Source organism: Paramisgurnus dabryanus, chromosome 15 (assembly GCF_030506205.2).
Source record: "Paramisgurnus dabryanus chromosome 15, PD_genome_1.1, whole genome shotgun sequence".
NCBI lineage: Eukaryota > Metazoa > Chordata > Actinopteri > Cypriniformes > Cobitidae > Paramisgurnus > Paramisgurnus dabryanus.
The window spans coordinates 26,491,803-26,507,122 of NC_133351.1; the positions used below are offsets into that span (position 1 = coordinate 26,491,803).

At 38.3% G+C, this 15,320-nt stretch overlaps 1 protein-coding gene across 1 annotated transcript in view; it reads right to left on the reverse strand.

Moving 5' to 3' along the window:
• The window catches only part of uxs1 (UDP-glucuronate decarboxylase 1), a 60,336-nt gene that overhangs the window by 18,432 nt on the left and 26,584 nt on the right, over nucleotides 1-15,320 (reverse strand). The window contains exons 7-9 of the mRNA XM_065292928.1: nucleotides 13,317-13,421; nucleotides 12,186-12,245; nucleotides 4,075-4,196 (exon numbers count right to left, since the gene is read on the reverse strand). Coding sequence (XP_065149000.1) covers nucleotides 4,075-4,196; nucleotides 12,186-12,245; nucleotides 13,317-13,421 — 287 coding nt within the window. The remainder of the gene's footprint in view (nucleotides 1-4,074; nucleotides 4,197-12,185; nucleotides 12,246-13,316; nucleotides 13,422-15,320) is intronic.

The following is a 15,320-nucleotide window of genomic DNA, read 5'->3' on the forward strand; positions in this document are numbered from 1 at the left end:
ACTGCCCCTCCACTTTAAAATAATTGGCTACATTTTTTGAGTGGCAGCAAAGTCAGCCAATCAGTAATGAGATTGCAAGTTAAGCCATTGGGGGAGCCAAATAGGTGCAAAACCACTTGTTTAAAATCCCCCACCCTAATAGAGCTATCTGAGAGAGGTTTTTAGGAAGCTTCTAAGGCATTACAGACCCCAACAAAATTTTTTTTGTCTACATGTCACATCACAGAACAAGGATAAATACTCCGTTTAATCATTCTATGTCACCTTTAAGATTCAACTTCACTTTAAACTATTGAATTACTAATATGTATTTGCATAACCATTGTTGTTGATAACTGCTGCACATTTGTGTCAAATCAAACCAACTTCTGGCACCCAGAAACAGGTATTTCAACCCAGGATCCACAGTTCTTGTCAATTTTTAGGTTTTGCAGCAGAAACTGCACCCCACAAATTGTTAATGTGGTAGAGATCAGGGGATTGAGCTGGCCACTCCATAACCTCAATCCTTTTTTGTCTGGAAGCAAGAGTTTTCCCTCTTGCTTATGTGTTTGGGGTTGTTTTCTTGTTGAAACACCTATTTCAGGGGTATTTCCTTTTCGGCAAAGGGCAACATAATCTTTTCAAGTTCTTTTGATGTATTCAAACTGATCCATGCTTCAATCAGATGTCTTCTGACTGTCACAGTACTTACAGATCATTTTAGATCATCTTTGATCTTTTTAGAGGTGATGGAAAGCTGAATCTTTGCCATCCTGACTATTCTTCAATCTGTATTAACCATAGTTGCTTGTTAACTTCCATGTGCTTTGTGTTTTTCTTGCCATTTTAAAGCATTTGAGATAATTTTAGCAATGCAACTTTGCTGCATTTCTTTATATGTAAATTCCCACTCTCAAATCAACTTTTTTGCAGATATACAATGGGTGAAACATTTGCTTCCACTCTTTCCAAATAAAGGACAAAAATGAGCTGTTTTTTTACAGAATGAACTCCTTTTACAATTAAAGTCACACTGCTATTATTTTGATCATGTCACTTTCAATAAATAAGTCTCTAACTCAGAACAAGTAGTGTGGATATCATTATAAATGGGTCTATTGTTTTTCGATTACACTACTACATCTGTAATTAAATAATTTCCAATGCAGAAATATTACTACTAAGAATACCAGTGGTTTATCAGGTTACTGATGTTGCACTGCTATTATTTTGAACATAACTGTATATTTAATTCCGCATGTCATGCTGATTGTTTATTGCTGATTGATTTATTGTTTATGTCATGCTGATTGTGGGATAATAAATTTAATCCTGAAAAGTTAGAAATTTTAAAACAACTTTACCATAAAATTACCATTTGAGAGCTATACATTTAAGAACAATAATTAAGAATTATAATTATATTTATTAAAATGATTTAGCTCAATGCTTTCCATTTCTGTGGAGAACTCATAGCACCCTTGGACTTTCGGGTGCACCCCCTGAATGAATTTACATTCAACAAACTTCGACTTGGATGCTGGTATAAGCTTTTGCCTGTGGTATCAAATTCATAAATATACTCTCTTAATACAATAAAAACGTGTTTAATAAAATATAATTTTTCTAGTTTTACATTGTTTGTACCACCAGACACAGAAAGGTGTGTTTTTTTTCAGAATGTGAAAAAAAAAATCTACAAACTTTTTATTTAGCCATAAAGACCAGCTAGGGTTCCCTGGATAATGAGATATCCTGTTTACTGTTATACTTGTTAACTGCTTAATAAAAGGCCTATCATTGTGGTTGTACCACCTTGACAAGAGATTTGTAAAATTTGTTTACAGTAAAGGGTTTCGAACATTAAATAATGCTGAGTAATGCTGAGTAATAATAATAAAGTAATTTATATACAAACTTTTTAACTTTGTTTTTTTGAGATGCGTGGTTTTTGAAAAAGCTAAATTTTTAAGACACTGATATAAGTCCACAAGTTAGTAAAGAGTGTTGTGTATTGAGCTGTTACTGAATTCTGGTAAAAGTACTGTTTGGCCATTGAAAAAATTAATCACAGGGCTAAAGTTTGGTTGGCGTGCGAGAGTTTTACTTTTGCGCAGTAAAAAGCACAAAAGAAGAACTGCCCATCGTTGTCTCGACTCTTATGTGTTTTTGTAATCATTATAGTACAAACATTATAGTACAAACACAATAAGTGATGAGCATGGTCAATGGATAAGTTGCGTGGTCAACTTATCAATACTTTGTATTTGTTTATAGACGCCATTTCTCCGTGGCGTATTGTTTGTGAAAGCAGCACAAAGGAATGCCTTGCCAGGTGTGTGATTGTTTGTGTAATTAACTTGCTGTGCAGAGATAGACGCGAATAAACAAGGTTTTAGATGTGCTGTTTGCAATCGTGCCTTTTATAAGAATACCACAAAGCACGTCAAATATGATGCCTCATGTGTTTGTGTGTACTCGTGTGTGTGTGTGTGTGTGTACTGACGGCAGCACAAAGAAATGACTTGCGTCTGGAGAGAACTTGCAGTGACAATGAATAAGGATTTAGATGTCATGTTTTCTGCACTCGGATAAAACAACTCAGCACAGCAATGAATTGACTGTGGGGGAGAGCTATGCATATGGATGTCGGTATTAAAGACGGTATTATAAAGTTAATACCGAATGAGAATGTTTGTTGTCGATTTCACTTAAAAGTAGACATTCCAAGCATAATGTAGACATTTTTCTTTTTAGTATTCGGTAAGTTACAGTTCATTTTCTGACTCGAACAGAATGCGCATCATGTTTATTTTCTTAATTTTGCGAAAAGCACAACATTCTGTTTTTATTGGGAATGGACAGGAAAAAACTAGGCACTTTAACGTTTTAAATGATATATTAATCATATCTGTTTGTCCAAAATCAGGAGAGTAATCCGAGTCTCTTTGCGGAGTGAAAAAGAGTTTGCGGCACACCTCAGAGACAATTTTTCATTTGTTTTTGGTCACAGCAGAGCAGAGCGGCTTTTTTGTTGCTAGGCAACTACAGAGGCAGCGGTCCTGTTAATCAAATATTAAAACATGAGCGTTCTTTTGTTTTTAACTATCATATTAGCAGAAACTTTAAAAAGAGGGCGCTTGCTCTGCCCTTGACTGAAGGTGAGAGGTGCACAAATTTCGCAGGTGAGCAAGTGCAGTCTCTGGTTGTTTTAAGCAACTGTAAACTTTCCCCTCATTCGACTGGACAATGAAAAAACACGTATGACATCGGGGGCTTTTCAGAGCACTCCTGTAAAACGTGTGGTGCAGGAGGCAACCAAAATGCAACGTGTTCAGCATGGATAAACAGCCTGCATAAAGCTCACTGCCAATAGAAAATCATTAAAAAAAGGCACGTGCCACTGCCATAAATGCGTTCTGTGTGATTGACCCCCTATTCTTAATTGTCGATGTATACAGCAGTTTTTGCATAATTCGACTTCCCTCATTCAGTGAAAAGCACCATGCTATGGACGCTACGTGTGCCGGATATGACTAAGCTGGTTGATTTTTAATGTGGAAGAGAGTGTGCATAAAGCCCATTAAAAAAATTATGCTGTGAGAGCTGAGATACCAGAAGTCGTGTATTTTAAAATCAAACTAGTCAGAAACTATTTCTCGAAAATTACATATTTTACTAAACTATGGTGGCCTACATTTTAAACATTTGCATATTGAAGGAACGGTAATGGTGATAAAAATCTAATAGTGGCATGCAGAGATATAATCATCTACACTAATTGCTGGGGTCAATCAATCATATTACAAGGTTTAACAAGAGGACACCAGCAGGAAATAAAGCAGTCACATAAAACTAGAAAGAAAGAAGAACCGCTCCAGATGTGCAACCTCAACGCTATAGGGTTCACTCTTCTATCACATACATGACGCCAGGAATAAGAAAGTGACGATTGTCGAGTTCAAACTCCTGCGGGTCTAATTTTCTACTGTAATAAACGGAGCAGTAGATAAATTCAATCCTTTGAGCTGCTGCAAGGGGCTCTAGGAGGTGCTGAGCAGTAATGTACCGATGAATAAATTTGACTCTCACCTGTTTCATGTAGGCGTAACACATGGTCTCAGCAACACGTTTTCCTTCATCATAACAGGCCCTTGGGCCAATAGGGTTCACATGGCCCCAGTATTCCTCATTCTGAGGGTGCACCTCTGGGTCTAGTTGGAGACACAAAAACAAACTTGCATTTCAATCTGATAACTGGCATGGCAGAGGATTTTTCTTGAGGCAGAATTAAGTTTGGCAATGCAAGGTAAAGCAGATAAAGAGTGAGTCAGTGCTTGTTATCCACAAGGAAAGGATTGGTTCAAGCTTTCATTAACAGATCAAAGACTTTATTGATTTACATAGACCAACCACTGACTGACTTTGCCTCACTCATTTTCTCCAAGCACGGACATACTTTTTACTAAAATATTTTTTTTTAAACTAAAAGACAACAGCAGTTCTTAAAGGAATGGTTTCCAAAAATTACTTTTAAATTATTGTATTACTAACTCGGGTTATCTGAAGCGTCTTACTTTTTATATGGAACAAAAACTCAAAGGCAAGGTTTGAATGTGCTTTAAAAACTATGACAGAAATATTTTTTGGGAGAATTTAAGCTTTGGTTGGTTCCTTACACAGTTATCACAAGGGGCATATGCATTATTTTTTTCTTCTTGCCTTTGCTCTGTTTAAAATCTATAGTAAGTAAATGACTAAGATTATATAAGATATGAATGTGTAGTGATTGCTGTGAAACGGTCTATTGAATAAAGCCGATATATAGCTATCTTAGTTCTTGGGTAAGAGGATCTTCCATAGGGCACATAACCAGTGTTTCCCATACATAGGCTCTACTTGGGCGCTGCGCCCAGGTAAATTGCGACCCGCCCAGGTAAAAAAAAATCACTTTACGAATTTCCGTATTTTCTGAACTCGACTGGATGACCCGTGTTTTGGAGAGAGAGAGAGAGAGAGAGAGAGAGAGAGAGAGAGAGAGAGAGAGAGAGAGAGCGCGCGCGAGAGAGAGCGCGAGAGAGAGAGCGCGAGAGAGAGGTGGGGGTCGGGTGACCGTGAAGATGATGCACGCGTCATAAACTCATCATCCAGCGCGGCAAACTGGATCAACTGCAGCGCAGCAGCACATACGGAGCAGCCAGGGAACACACTGCGACCAAAATGGTCGCATATGCTTATGTGCATATGTGTTTATAGCATCTAAGTTGGCTTCATTTTGCGTGCAAGCACGTTGTGTCTCTCCGGTTGAGTGTCCGTTCACGTGCTCTCCGTTTCTCAATGAATTGGGCGCGACGCGAAGCAACCTCAGTGTCACATTGTATCCTTTCATGTTTCTGAACTTGAGCAGAGTTTTACCATTAGAGGTCTTTCTTCACTGAGGACGCGGGACCCGTACGGTTCCGGGTTTATATTTTAAATGGTCAGATGGGTCCGGGTCGGTCCTAGTTCATTACTTCGGGTCCCAAGTCTGATTAATATTGTGTGTAAAACCCGAGTCGATCGGAGAACTGCCGTGAGCGCTACCGCGCTAGAGCTCGAGTGCTGTTTAAGCGTGCCTCCGGTTTCTATGGCGATAGCAACTGGCTCTTGTCACGACCACGCGCCGCTTCATTTTCTTTATCCCATTTTTTAATAATCTTACTATTAAATAGACAATATCTTTACTTAAATCTAAACAGTTTGCACAGAGATTGTAGCAAAAAGCAGTGCTAATACTGAATGAGCAAAGCTCTAGCTGACTCAGGATATAAAAAACGCAAAGCTGTAATGTAAAGTCTGTCATCGGGACAGCAAGTAGATTTTTAAATCTGAAATAATTAGTGGATTAAGCTTTTTTTAATCGGCAAAAGAGAAATAGAAACCAGAAGCAGTAAAAGTGCCTATCTTATAGAAGTTATTAACATTATAACATCAGTCACATTTATAATCTATAGACCTGCACTGTCTATATAGGCTATAGTATACATAGTATTGTATATAATTGAGTTTGATAAAAGGGGTCATCAAATTGCTTCATATATCAGTGCAAAAACATAAAGTGTTTTCGTGGTGCTTTGACAAACAGTGTCAGCTTTGTTTATGGCAAAAAAAGTTTGGGGTGGTTAGATTAATGAACTATAATGTGAAATTAATATGAATGTTTTATAAATCAAAGTATTGTGTTGTGTCACACATTATTAGTTCTTTGTTACATGTATAGTAGACCATTTTTTGTCGGTGGATAATAATGATTGCCCTTTTCACCAGCTACCACCACAAGTAAATTTCAGATCTGTGGGAAACACTGCATAACAGCACCTTTAAGGGATAGAGTTCACCCAAAAATTAAAATACTGTCATTAATGACTCACCCTCATGTCCTTCCAAACTCGTAAGATCTCCGTTCATATTCGTAACACAGTTTAAGATGTTTTATATTTAGTCCGAGAGCTTGTTGACCCTTCATTGAAAATCTACATACGGTATACTGTCCATGTCCAGAAAGGTAATAAAAACATCATCAAAGTAGTCCATGTGAAATCAGTGGGACAGTTAGAATGTGTTGACGCATCGAAAATACATTTTGGTCAAAAAATAACAAAAATTACGACTTTATTCAGCATTGCCTTCTCTTCTGACGTGGCTGACGTGTTATCTGGTGCGCCCCAGCTGTTTTTTTTTTTTTTTTTGTGCGCCCAGCCTTCGTTTACAGTCTGAGGGAGACGCACGCTGTAAGTTTGAAAAAAAAAACCTTCGCAAACATGTCTGAGGATAAACTATCCCTTTAATGCACATTGCCAGTCCTTCTATTCTTTTATGTGTGGCTAAACATGCGAGTGAACCCATTGTTAGGGGTTTAAGCATGAAGTGCAGAAACTCTATTGTAAATGCTAAGGTTTTTTTGAGAAAAAAAAATTGTGTGGTCATTAAATTATTATTTTTATGCCATAAAACTGATATGACCAAACAATAAGACCCAGAGACATGAAACTTGGCCAAAGGGTAGGACTTAATTTGGTGAGAGGCTGACAGAGTATCGCACCCATCAGCCAATGGGGGGGGTGCTACAGCGATGGCCAACACGTTGGTGCTCATAACTTTCACATTTTTTTTCCAAATATCAAGTGGCGTATAGCATTGGAATATAATAAACAAAACTCATCCTACAAAACAGCATTTACACCTGGTATTAAGACGCGCTTTGGTGGATTTGATTATGGGCGGACCAGAGATACACATTACCATTTAAATTTGGTGTTTTTAATCCGTCTCTTTTGTCCATTTGCGAGTTGTTAAAAAGGAAGCGCCGAACACTGTGGGTATGCGTTATAAAAACATTGTGCACTTCATTAACTCTTTCCCCGCCATTGACGAGATATCTCGTCAATTAAGAGAAAACGCTTCCCCGCCAATGACGAGATTTTCAGTCTTTCCGCAATACCGCTATTATCCACCAGGTGGCGCCCTTCCGCAACTTTTTAAAACCGGAAGTATTGCCCTATGGCAAGCTTCTGCATGTCCGTGTCTGTTTTAAAGATCACTCTGAATGTGATCTCTATGAAAAGTCAGTCACAAAAATGGAATTATCTCCCTACCCAAAAACCTACCCATATTCAAAAGCTGATTGCAACCACTAAAGGTAGGATGAAATGTTTTTTTTTTTGTTTGAAAGCAGAGGGTCTGTTCTTTCATTTGGTATATTGTATGTTTATATATTTAAAGAAGAACATTTTCTGGAAGGCATTAAACTTTGGTGAAAATCATGAAAAGCGCTGGCGCTGGCTGGCAACGTTTTTTTAAAACGCTGGCGGTGAAAGAGTTAAACATTAGCCTACATCAATATGTAGTCAGTCAAGCATTGTCTTTTTAACGGTAATTTGCAAATTAATTTGCGAGGTCTCATCAAAACTGCCAATGAAGTAATATGTATTTTGTTCTGTTTGTGTTTTGAAATTATTGAAGTCAAATTTACTGTTGTACACTGACATCAGACTCAAGTTTTTTGTAAAATTGTTAAACACATATTACATATCTTTGTTACGTCATTTTAAGTGTTTGATCACCACATTTGTGAGTGATCATTGCAAAAAATGTACTTATTAATATATATAGTAGGATATTCTGTTAATGTATATAGCGTATTCTATCTATGTACAGTACTGTGGTATAAAATACTGTAGTATAAGTGTACTGTACTATAATATACACAAAGAAAATCTGTCGATATATCGTTATCTGTCTTTTTTACACCCTAATATCTGTATCGCCCCCCCCCAAAAAATGCATATCGGCCGGGCTCTAGTCTCAATGTCAAAATGCTTGAGCACCAAAATTGCTGCTTGCAGCTATATTTATACATGTAACTGGAGGTTGGTAAATGTATGACCACCACAGGAGATGGGCATCTAGGTTCGGCCATTGTAGTCATTCAACATTTAACTGATGCGGGCAACATGGTTACGTGAACGTCTGAGCGACACAAGCAATAGATAAGATTACGCAATAATAGGCATGGTGAGAGGGCTGTGTGTCATCTCTTCAGTGTTTTCTTCAAAAGCATGCTCTTGTTTGAGGTTTAAGAGACATCCGCCACTATGTTTGTCACAGCTGGAGGTGGTAGCATATTTCATTTCTGACAACTCTAAAGAAACCTCCAGGCTAATGGTACCATTTGAAATAGACCTTTTAATTAAGTGGAATAGTGCTAGCCAATACAGAGGGGTCATGCTTTCATGCATGTGGCAGAGCTAAATCAGGCTGTGTAAATTTACATTCGATTCGTATGCATGATGGGCAAAGAATTCTCATAATAACCTCTATAATAATCTCTACATGGCATAGTGGCTTTTATACATGTTTTTCCTATGCACTGGTTTTATTTACCATACTTTGTTTATTAATGCAAAAAATTGATTCATGAAACAGACGAATCAGCGTTTTGGATTAATCAATTATTATGGAGTTAAAAGAGATATAAAGCAAAGTTTTAGGCTAACATTATCAATTTTAAGGACATTTTGATCAGTCCATTGACTTAAGGAAAAAAATAGCGTTTGTCATTTCAGTCATACCTGTCAACATTGTGATTTGAAAATAAGGGACATTTCCCAACCCCAACACTACTCCTACTCCACCCCCACCCTGCGGGCTGTCTCACCACTAGGCAAGAGAGTGGATGGGGATACCTTTATTCATTTATTGTGTGCCTCTGTTGCATCTGCAAGAGACTTGTTATTCACATAGGTTGCAATAGTTAACACCTTCTGAGGAGAGTATTTGTAAGCTTGACCAGTGTGATTGATTTTAAATGACGGTAAGCACAAACAGCAGTGTTCCCCAAACTGCAAAAAATGCACTGCACATCGCACTCAGCACAAACGTCCAAATGCTCGATTTCGGCCGTAGCTGTATCCCTTCTAGCCACAACCCTCGGGATGCAGCTCTTCTTTCTTGACTGCTGATTCTTGTTTTATTGGCGGGTGACGTTTGAATAAGATGTTAAAACTAATACTGCTGCCTATGTGAGAAATATGGCAAAATATTTAAACGGGATGATTGCGGGATCCGGAAGAATACCAGGAAAACAGGAGGATTGATGGGTATGTTTCAGTGATTATTTTAACCTGATAGCAATCAAAAGATAAACTGATGCTTTGCCATTTTCTTCTGAAAATGGTCATTTGGCAGAAGCCTATTATCTTTTTGTATTGTGGCTACAAAAACATCGAAGAGCAAGGAAGGGCTGTTACCATATGTGCATGTAGAAAATAAGCCTAAAAATCATGGCTGAAAAGAACAAACGATGCTGTTTGTGCCCAAAGGTTGAACATGAGAGAGCTCTTGATCCCATCTGTTCACCCTCTGAGCCTTTGGTGGCTTAAATAACCTTGACTGAACAGAACTTAAAATGGCCAGCTTCAATTCCCTATTGATCGACTTGGATGGAGATTTGTGCATCCCCATATGTCTCTACAGATTTTCTGGTTCAAACATTTCTGAGATGTTCAAACCTTTTTTTAGAGTTCACTCTAAACAGACAGCCCAGATCACCATATACTCTTAATGTAATTAAAAGACATGGAACCTGTGTGTAGGGCTGGGACGATTGTAAGTACCAACGCACCACCGCAAACAGTTTTTGAAAGTTCCTGCAGTTTTTGCAAGTTCATGCAATTTCATCACATAAAATTGCATAAATATCCCACATATTCCATAGCATTTTTTTAAGAAAACATACCGCAAGATTAAGAATTTTTGCCCGAAACAATCACAAAAAAATGCCGCGTTTTTCTGGAAGTACTGATGTAGTGTTTCTTTATTAAATAGCACAGCCACCTACTGCCCTGGCACGCATATGCATGGTTTCCCACAGCACATTTCAGTTCAGGCGGCCCGCCTAAGCTTGGAAACCCTACCGCCTTAACTAGGTCATCCAAAAAAAAGGCCGTCAAGTGCAACTCGGAGAAAAGAGCAATACGCGCTTCACACCGCAAGCGTGCAAACGCGCCACACGGCCGAAATGAGATAAAGATGTGGTCCGTCATGTCTGGAGGATAGCCAGTTGATAAAACGTGTGTCTGTGAGAACTGTAAGTGGGGTTTATTTAAGCCTGTTATTGTATTAGTCTATAGTTCTTGCAAATTTAAATTGAGTTAGCTGGTGATTTTGTTGTTTGAGCAACCTGCTAGCTAGGTTTCACGTGCCTGTTGATTAGATATAACTGTTGAGCGCTCTTGCTCACTTTATTTATGTGCATTATTTACATGCTACAGTAGTTACACTCCTTTAAGATAATGTAATTAATAGTGGGAAATAATCCGTTTTAAAATTTTTGCGCCATCTATCATCGTTAGCCTGATGTTCTACAACATCTGCTTTAGTTTGTGTTTATTAACCCTTTAGTTCACTTCATCACACAGCTATTCCCATTAGAGGTATCTGTTAAAAACATTTAAGTCATTAACAATCTAGTATGTGTTCAATTTCTGTCATAGTTTCTTCAAAATTAAGTTTTATTTGAGTGTTTTAAATAAAAATATTTTAATTTTCATCATGATGCATACGCCCCGCCCCTTTGATTGCCACGCCCTCTGCCCCACCCACTCCCCAACCCTACCACCTTAACTAACAAATTTTCTGCGGGAAACCCTGATGTGTACGTGAAATTTTTCGAAATGCAAAGGACAAACCAGTGGGCCGGTCTGTTTTCTGGCCATAAGGGTTAAAGGTTGCTGTACCTAGGCTGCCTGCACTTATGGCAGCCCCACTCGGGTAATTTAACTACTTAAAATGTCCTAATATAACTAAGACTTAGTCCTGGATTAATCTAAACCCTGTCCGGGAATCCGCTGTAAATGTTTTAAATCATTATGGTAATTGAAGATCTACTCCAAGCAAACAAAACCTTCCGCCACCACTATAATTTGCAACTCCTCCGCAACTGCTATAGACCATTTCAAAAGATGTAAACAACACTGGTCCAGAAGCACTTCCTGTTTCAGTTTTTTAACACTAGATAAACGTTGGGATAAAATACAACCAACAGAACACATAGAACTGAGTCAAAAAGTTAAACAAACATCTTAAAGATAATGATATATGTGTGAAATAAAAACAGTCACAAACTGAAACAGGAAGTGCTTCTGGACCAGTGTTGTTTACATCTTTTGAAATGGTCTACTGTATAAGGTTCTTTGGATCAAACAAGCTTTGGGGATCAAACAATTGTTGGGAATATTATGAGAATTGATCTACCTTTGTAGATCTACACATTTCAGCAATCACTTTAGACTAGAATGCCTGATGTTTTCTGACAGCAACTGAGGCTTTGTCCGTCTATAAACTCTTTGATGTTATCCAGAGGTGTGTCTAGCCTTTTGTCCTTCACAGGCCAGCCACCGGGTCAGCCACATAGCCAAAATCACTAAGCTGCAAATGCCTAATCCTAAAATATAGTACCTTTACAATTATACTGATGGGCTTTTCATAACTTGATGTGTTGTTAATGCCCAAAGTGGTGCGAGTAAGTCTAGTATTGTGGCATTCTAATTATTTCCATCAGTTTTAAAGCACCTGATTCCAATCTCAGCTTAAGTAGGATATACCATCTTTTTTCACACCAGCATATGAACTAAAATAGAAAATATTAATGAGAGCACACATACCTCCATATACTTCTGAAGTGGAGGCAAGGAGCAGCCGAGCTCCAACTCGTTTAGCGAGACCTGTGGACAGACAGAAATAACCAATTACTTGTACAGAGTCTGACTTTTTCATTTAAATTAGTCCCTCTGGGAGTCAATAAGCCAAACCAGAGTCAGAAGAACCCTGCAAGATAAAAGCTATCTAAACCACAAATCCTAATCAGAAGTTATAATGTGCTACAAACAATTTCTTTCAGAGGTTTACATGTGGCCATTAAAACTAAATTGATAAATTATTGCCTTTTTATCAACTGTCTGGATCTTGTCAAGTACTTATCAGTCCCCTATTAGAACAGGATGTGGATTAGATGCGTAACATAATAATAAATGCTAATACAACATGTTAAAACACCACTGGGACAGTGACATTTAAAAAATGACAATGATAATTGCAAGGGGGCAATTTGGCAAATAGATTTGGCTGATTTAGCACTCTAAGGGCCAGACTTACTAACAGCTTGCGCCACACAAATCATCATTTTGGCTGTAAATAACGATGTCAGGATTTACTGAAGACATTGGATAATTAGCGCTGAAAAGGTGTGGTCTAGTTATTTTTGTGACGGACCTTATTGCATATGCATTTCTAGCAGTTTTCCATACAGACGCAAAATTTTGGGGAGAATATTTAAATGATTCACGCAATGCGATTTAATAATGTTTGCGCGTGTGATACACTGGTATTTAATGCTGAAAAAACCATGTCTTAACCCATGTTGCATTTGAAATGGCTGCAATTGGTGCTGATAGGAGGAGGCATCACATAGATCAGAGAGCACATGGTACAAGGGAGAGGATTTTTTCCATTTTGAAATGACAGAGGAACATATTATTTAAAAATATAATTTGCCAAGCCATGGGAAAGAAGTTATCGCAAGTGTCTATTGCAATGCTTTCATATTTACACAAAGCAGCCAGTTTAGTCACAATGCATGCTCTCCATTTATGGCACTGCGTGATAGCTGATGTAAATAAAGGATCAGGCTGATACACACAGCCCATCCCAATCTGTTTAAAATGCTTTGATCGGCCCCAATACCAGTCTTTGTGATTGGCTCGGGACGTCTCTACTTCAATATAGTCAGCACTTACCTAGCATGTTGAGAGTACCAATGGTGTTGGTTTTCAGTGTCTTGATAGGGTTATACATGTAGTTTGGTGGTGATGCAGGGGAGGCCAAATGATAAATCTGGTCAACTGAGGAAATATCAGACGAATATAGCGTTAGAAAGTAAAGAGTGAAGGGGGAAACACTTATTGAGATTCTGAATTCAGCCTTAGGGGTGGTGCACACCAAAACGTTTAAAGGGATAGTTCGGCCAAAAATGATATTAAACCCATGATTTACTCACCCCCAAGCTGTCCGAGTTGCATATGTCCATCGTTTTTCAGACAAACACATTTTCGGATATTTTATCAAATGTTTTAGATCTTTCAGTTGATTAAATGTAATGTTACGGGGTCCACCCATAGTCCACAACCTTCAAGTCCAAAAAAAGTGCGTCCATCCTTCACAAATTAAATCCAAACGGCTCCAGGATGATAAACAAAGGTCTTCTGAGGGTAATCCGCGCAGTGTTGTTGTAGAAATATCCATATTTAAAACTTTATTAACGAAAATAAATACCTTCCGGTAGCGCCGCCATCTTAGTCGCGTCCGCATTCAGGATGAGAGCTTACGCAGCCTACGGAAGCTACTCTGCTGCTGATCTGTGCCCCCGCCCTCCGAATTTGTCATACGTCACTAAGAAAAGTGCGTACACTACGCTAATACTCTCTCCTGAATGCGGACGCGACTAAGATGGCGGCGTAATTGGATGGCCGTGTGAGAACTGACATTGACGAGCGGAACTTTTCAACCAAAGTTGAATCTCTTTCAACTCTCGATGCTCAGCGCCAAGTGCGGAAAAACCGCAGAGCTTATTTGAAAAACGCTGAGTTTCCATTGGAATCAATTGAAAACAAGCGCCGGCCGTGGGCGTAAAAGCTTTGGTGTGCATGCCCCCTTAGTCTTTTAAACACATTTCAATTAATACCAGTATAATGCTCAGCCAACTGAACAAAGATTGTAGACACTGAATCAGGCCTAAAAATACTCAAACAACAGCCCATCTATATTCCAGTTTCAATTCCTATCCAAATGAATTGTCTTGTTAACACAAATGTTTATTGTTTAGGGACGTTGAAGAGCATTATGCCTAAACCTTGTATCGTATGAAATATGGTAATGAACAACTGGTGACAACTTGACACCAAGGTTTGCCAATAAAATAAAACTTTTCATTACTCAAAATGGTACAAGCATACTGGCATTCATCCACTAAGCTTATGTTTACAACAGCCAAGGAGTGAAATCCACAGATAGAGAGGTTTAATGCAAATCATACAGAACAAAAATACATTATCTACCGGCATACACACATACTTGGCAGAAAAACATATTTTACAATATCTACCAACCTCATCATCATTCTTTTTCAATGATCCTTTTTCTATATAAGATTTGACATGCACAAGGGTGAATGGTGGTTAGGAGGATATGAATAAGAAAGATAGACGGCATAAGCAAGTCAATATTACGGATACATAATACATTCATCCCATGCACAGATGGGATATGGTGAAAAACACTGATCAATAATAAAGGGCTTAGGAAGGAGATGAACTGAACTTGTTGACTGAGGTTGAAACACAAAATCATAACAGTGCAATGTGTAATGGAATAATAATGCAAAAATCCATGACCACTATTTTGATAGAGAATTAGTTAGTTGCCATTTCTAATGCTTAACAAAAACTAAAGCTATGTGCGCATGGGCTGCAAATATCAACAATGGAAGCTTGGTGACTTCGGCGACACGAGTGACAGTTGCCGACAGGAAGTGGGCATGTCCAGCAACTTGACAAAGTTAGGTAGATAAACACAATGATAAAGAGACAGATAAAACAGACAGCAGAGGACAGAAAAAGATAAAGCAAAGGACAAATAAAAAAAGATAAACACTCTAAGCAACAGGGCATCAGAAGACACCAAAATGGAGGCAATCATTGCAATGGTCATTGTAAAATGTAAAAACACATTTCAAAGTGTCAAAG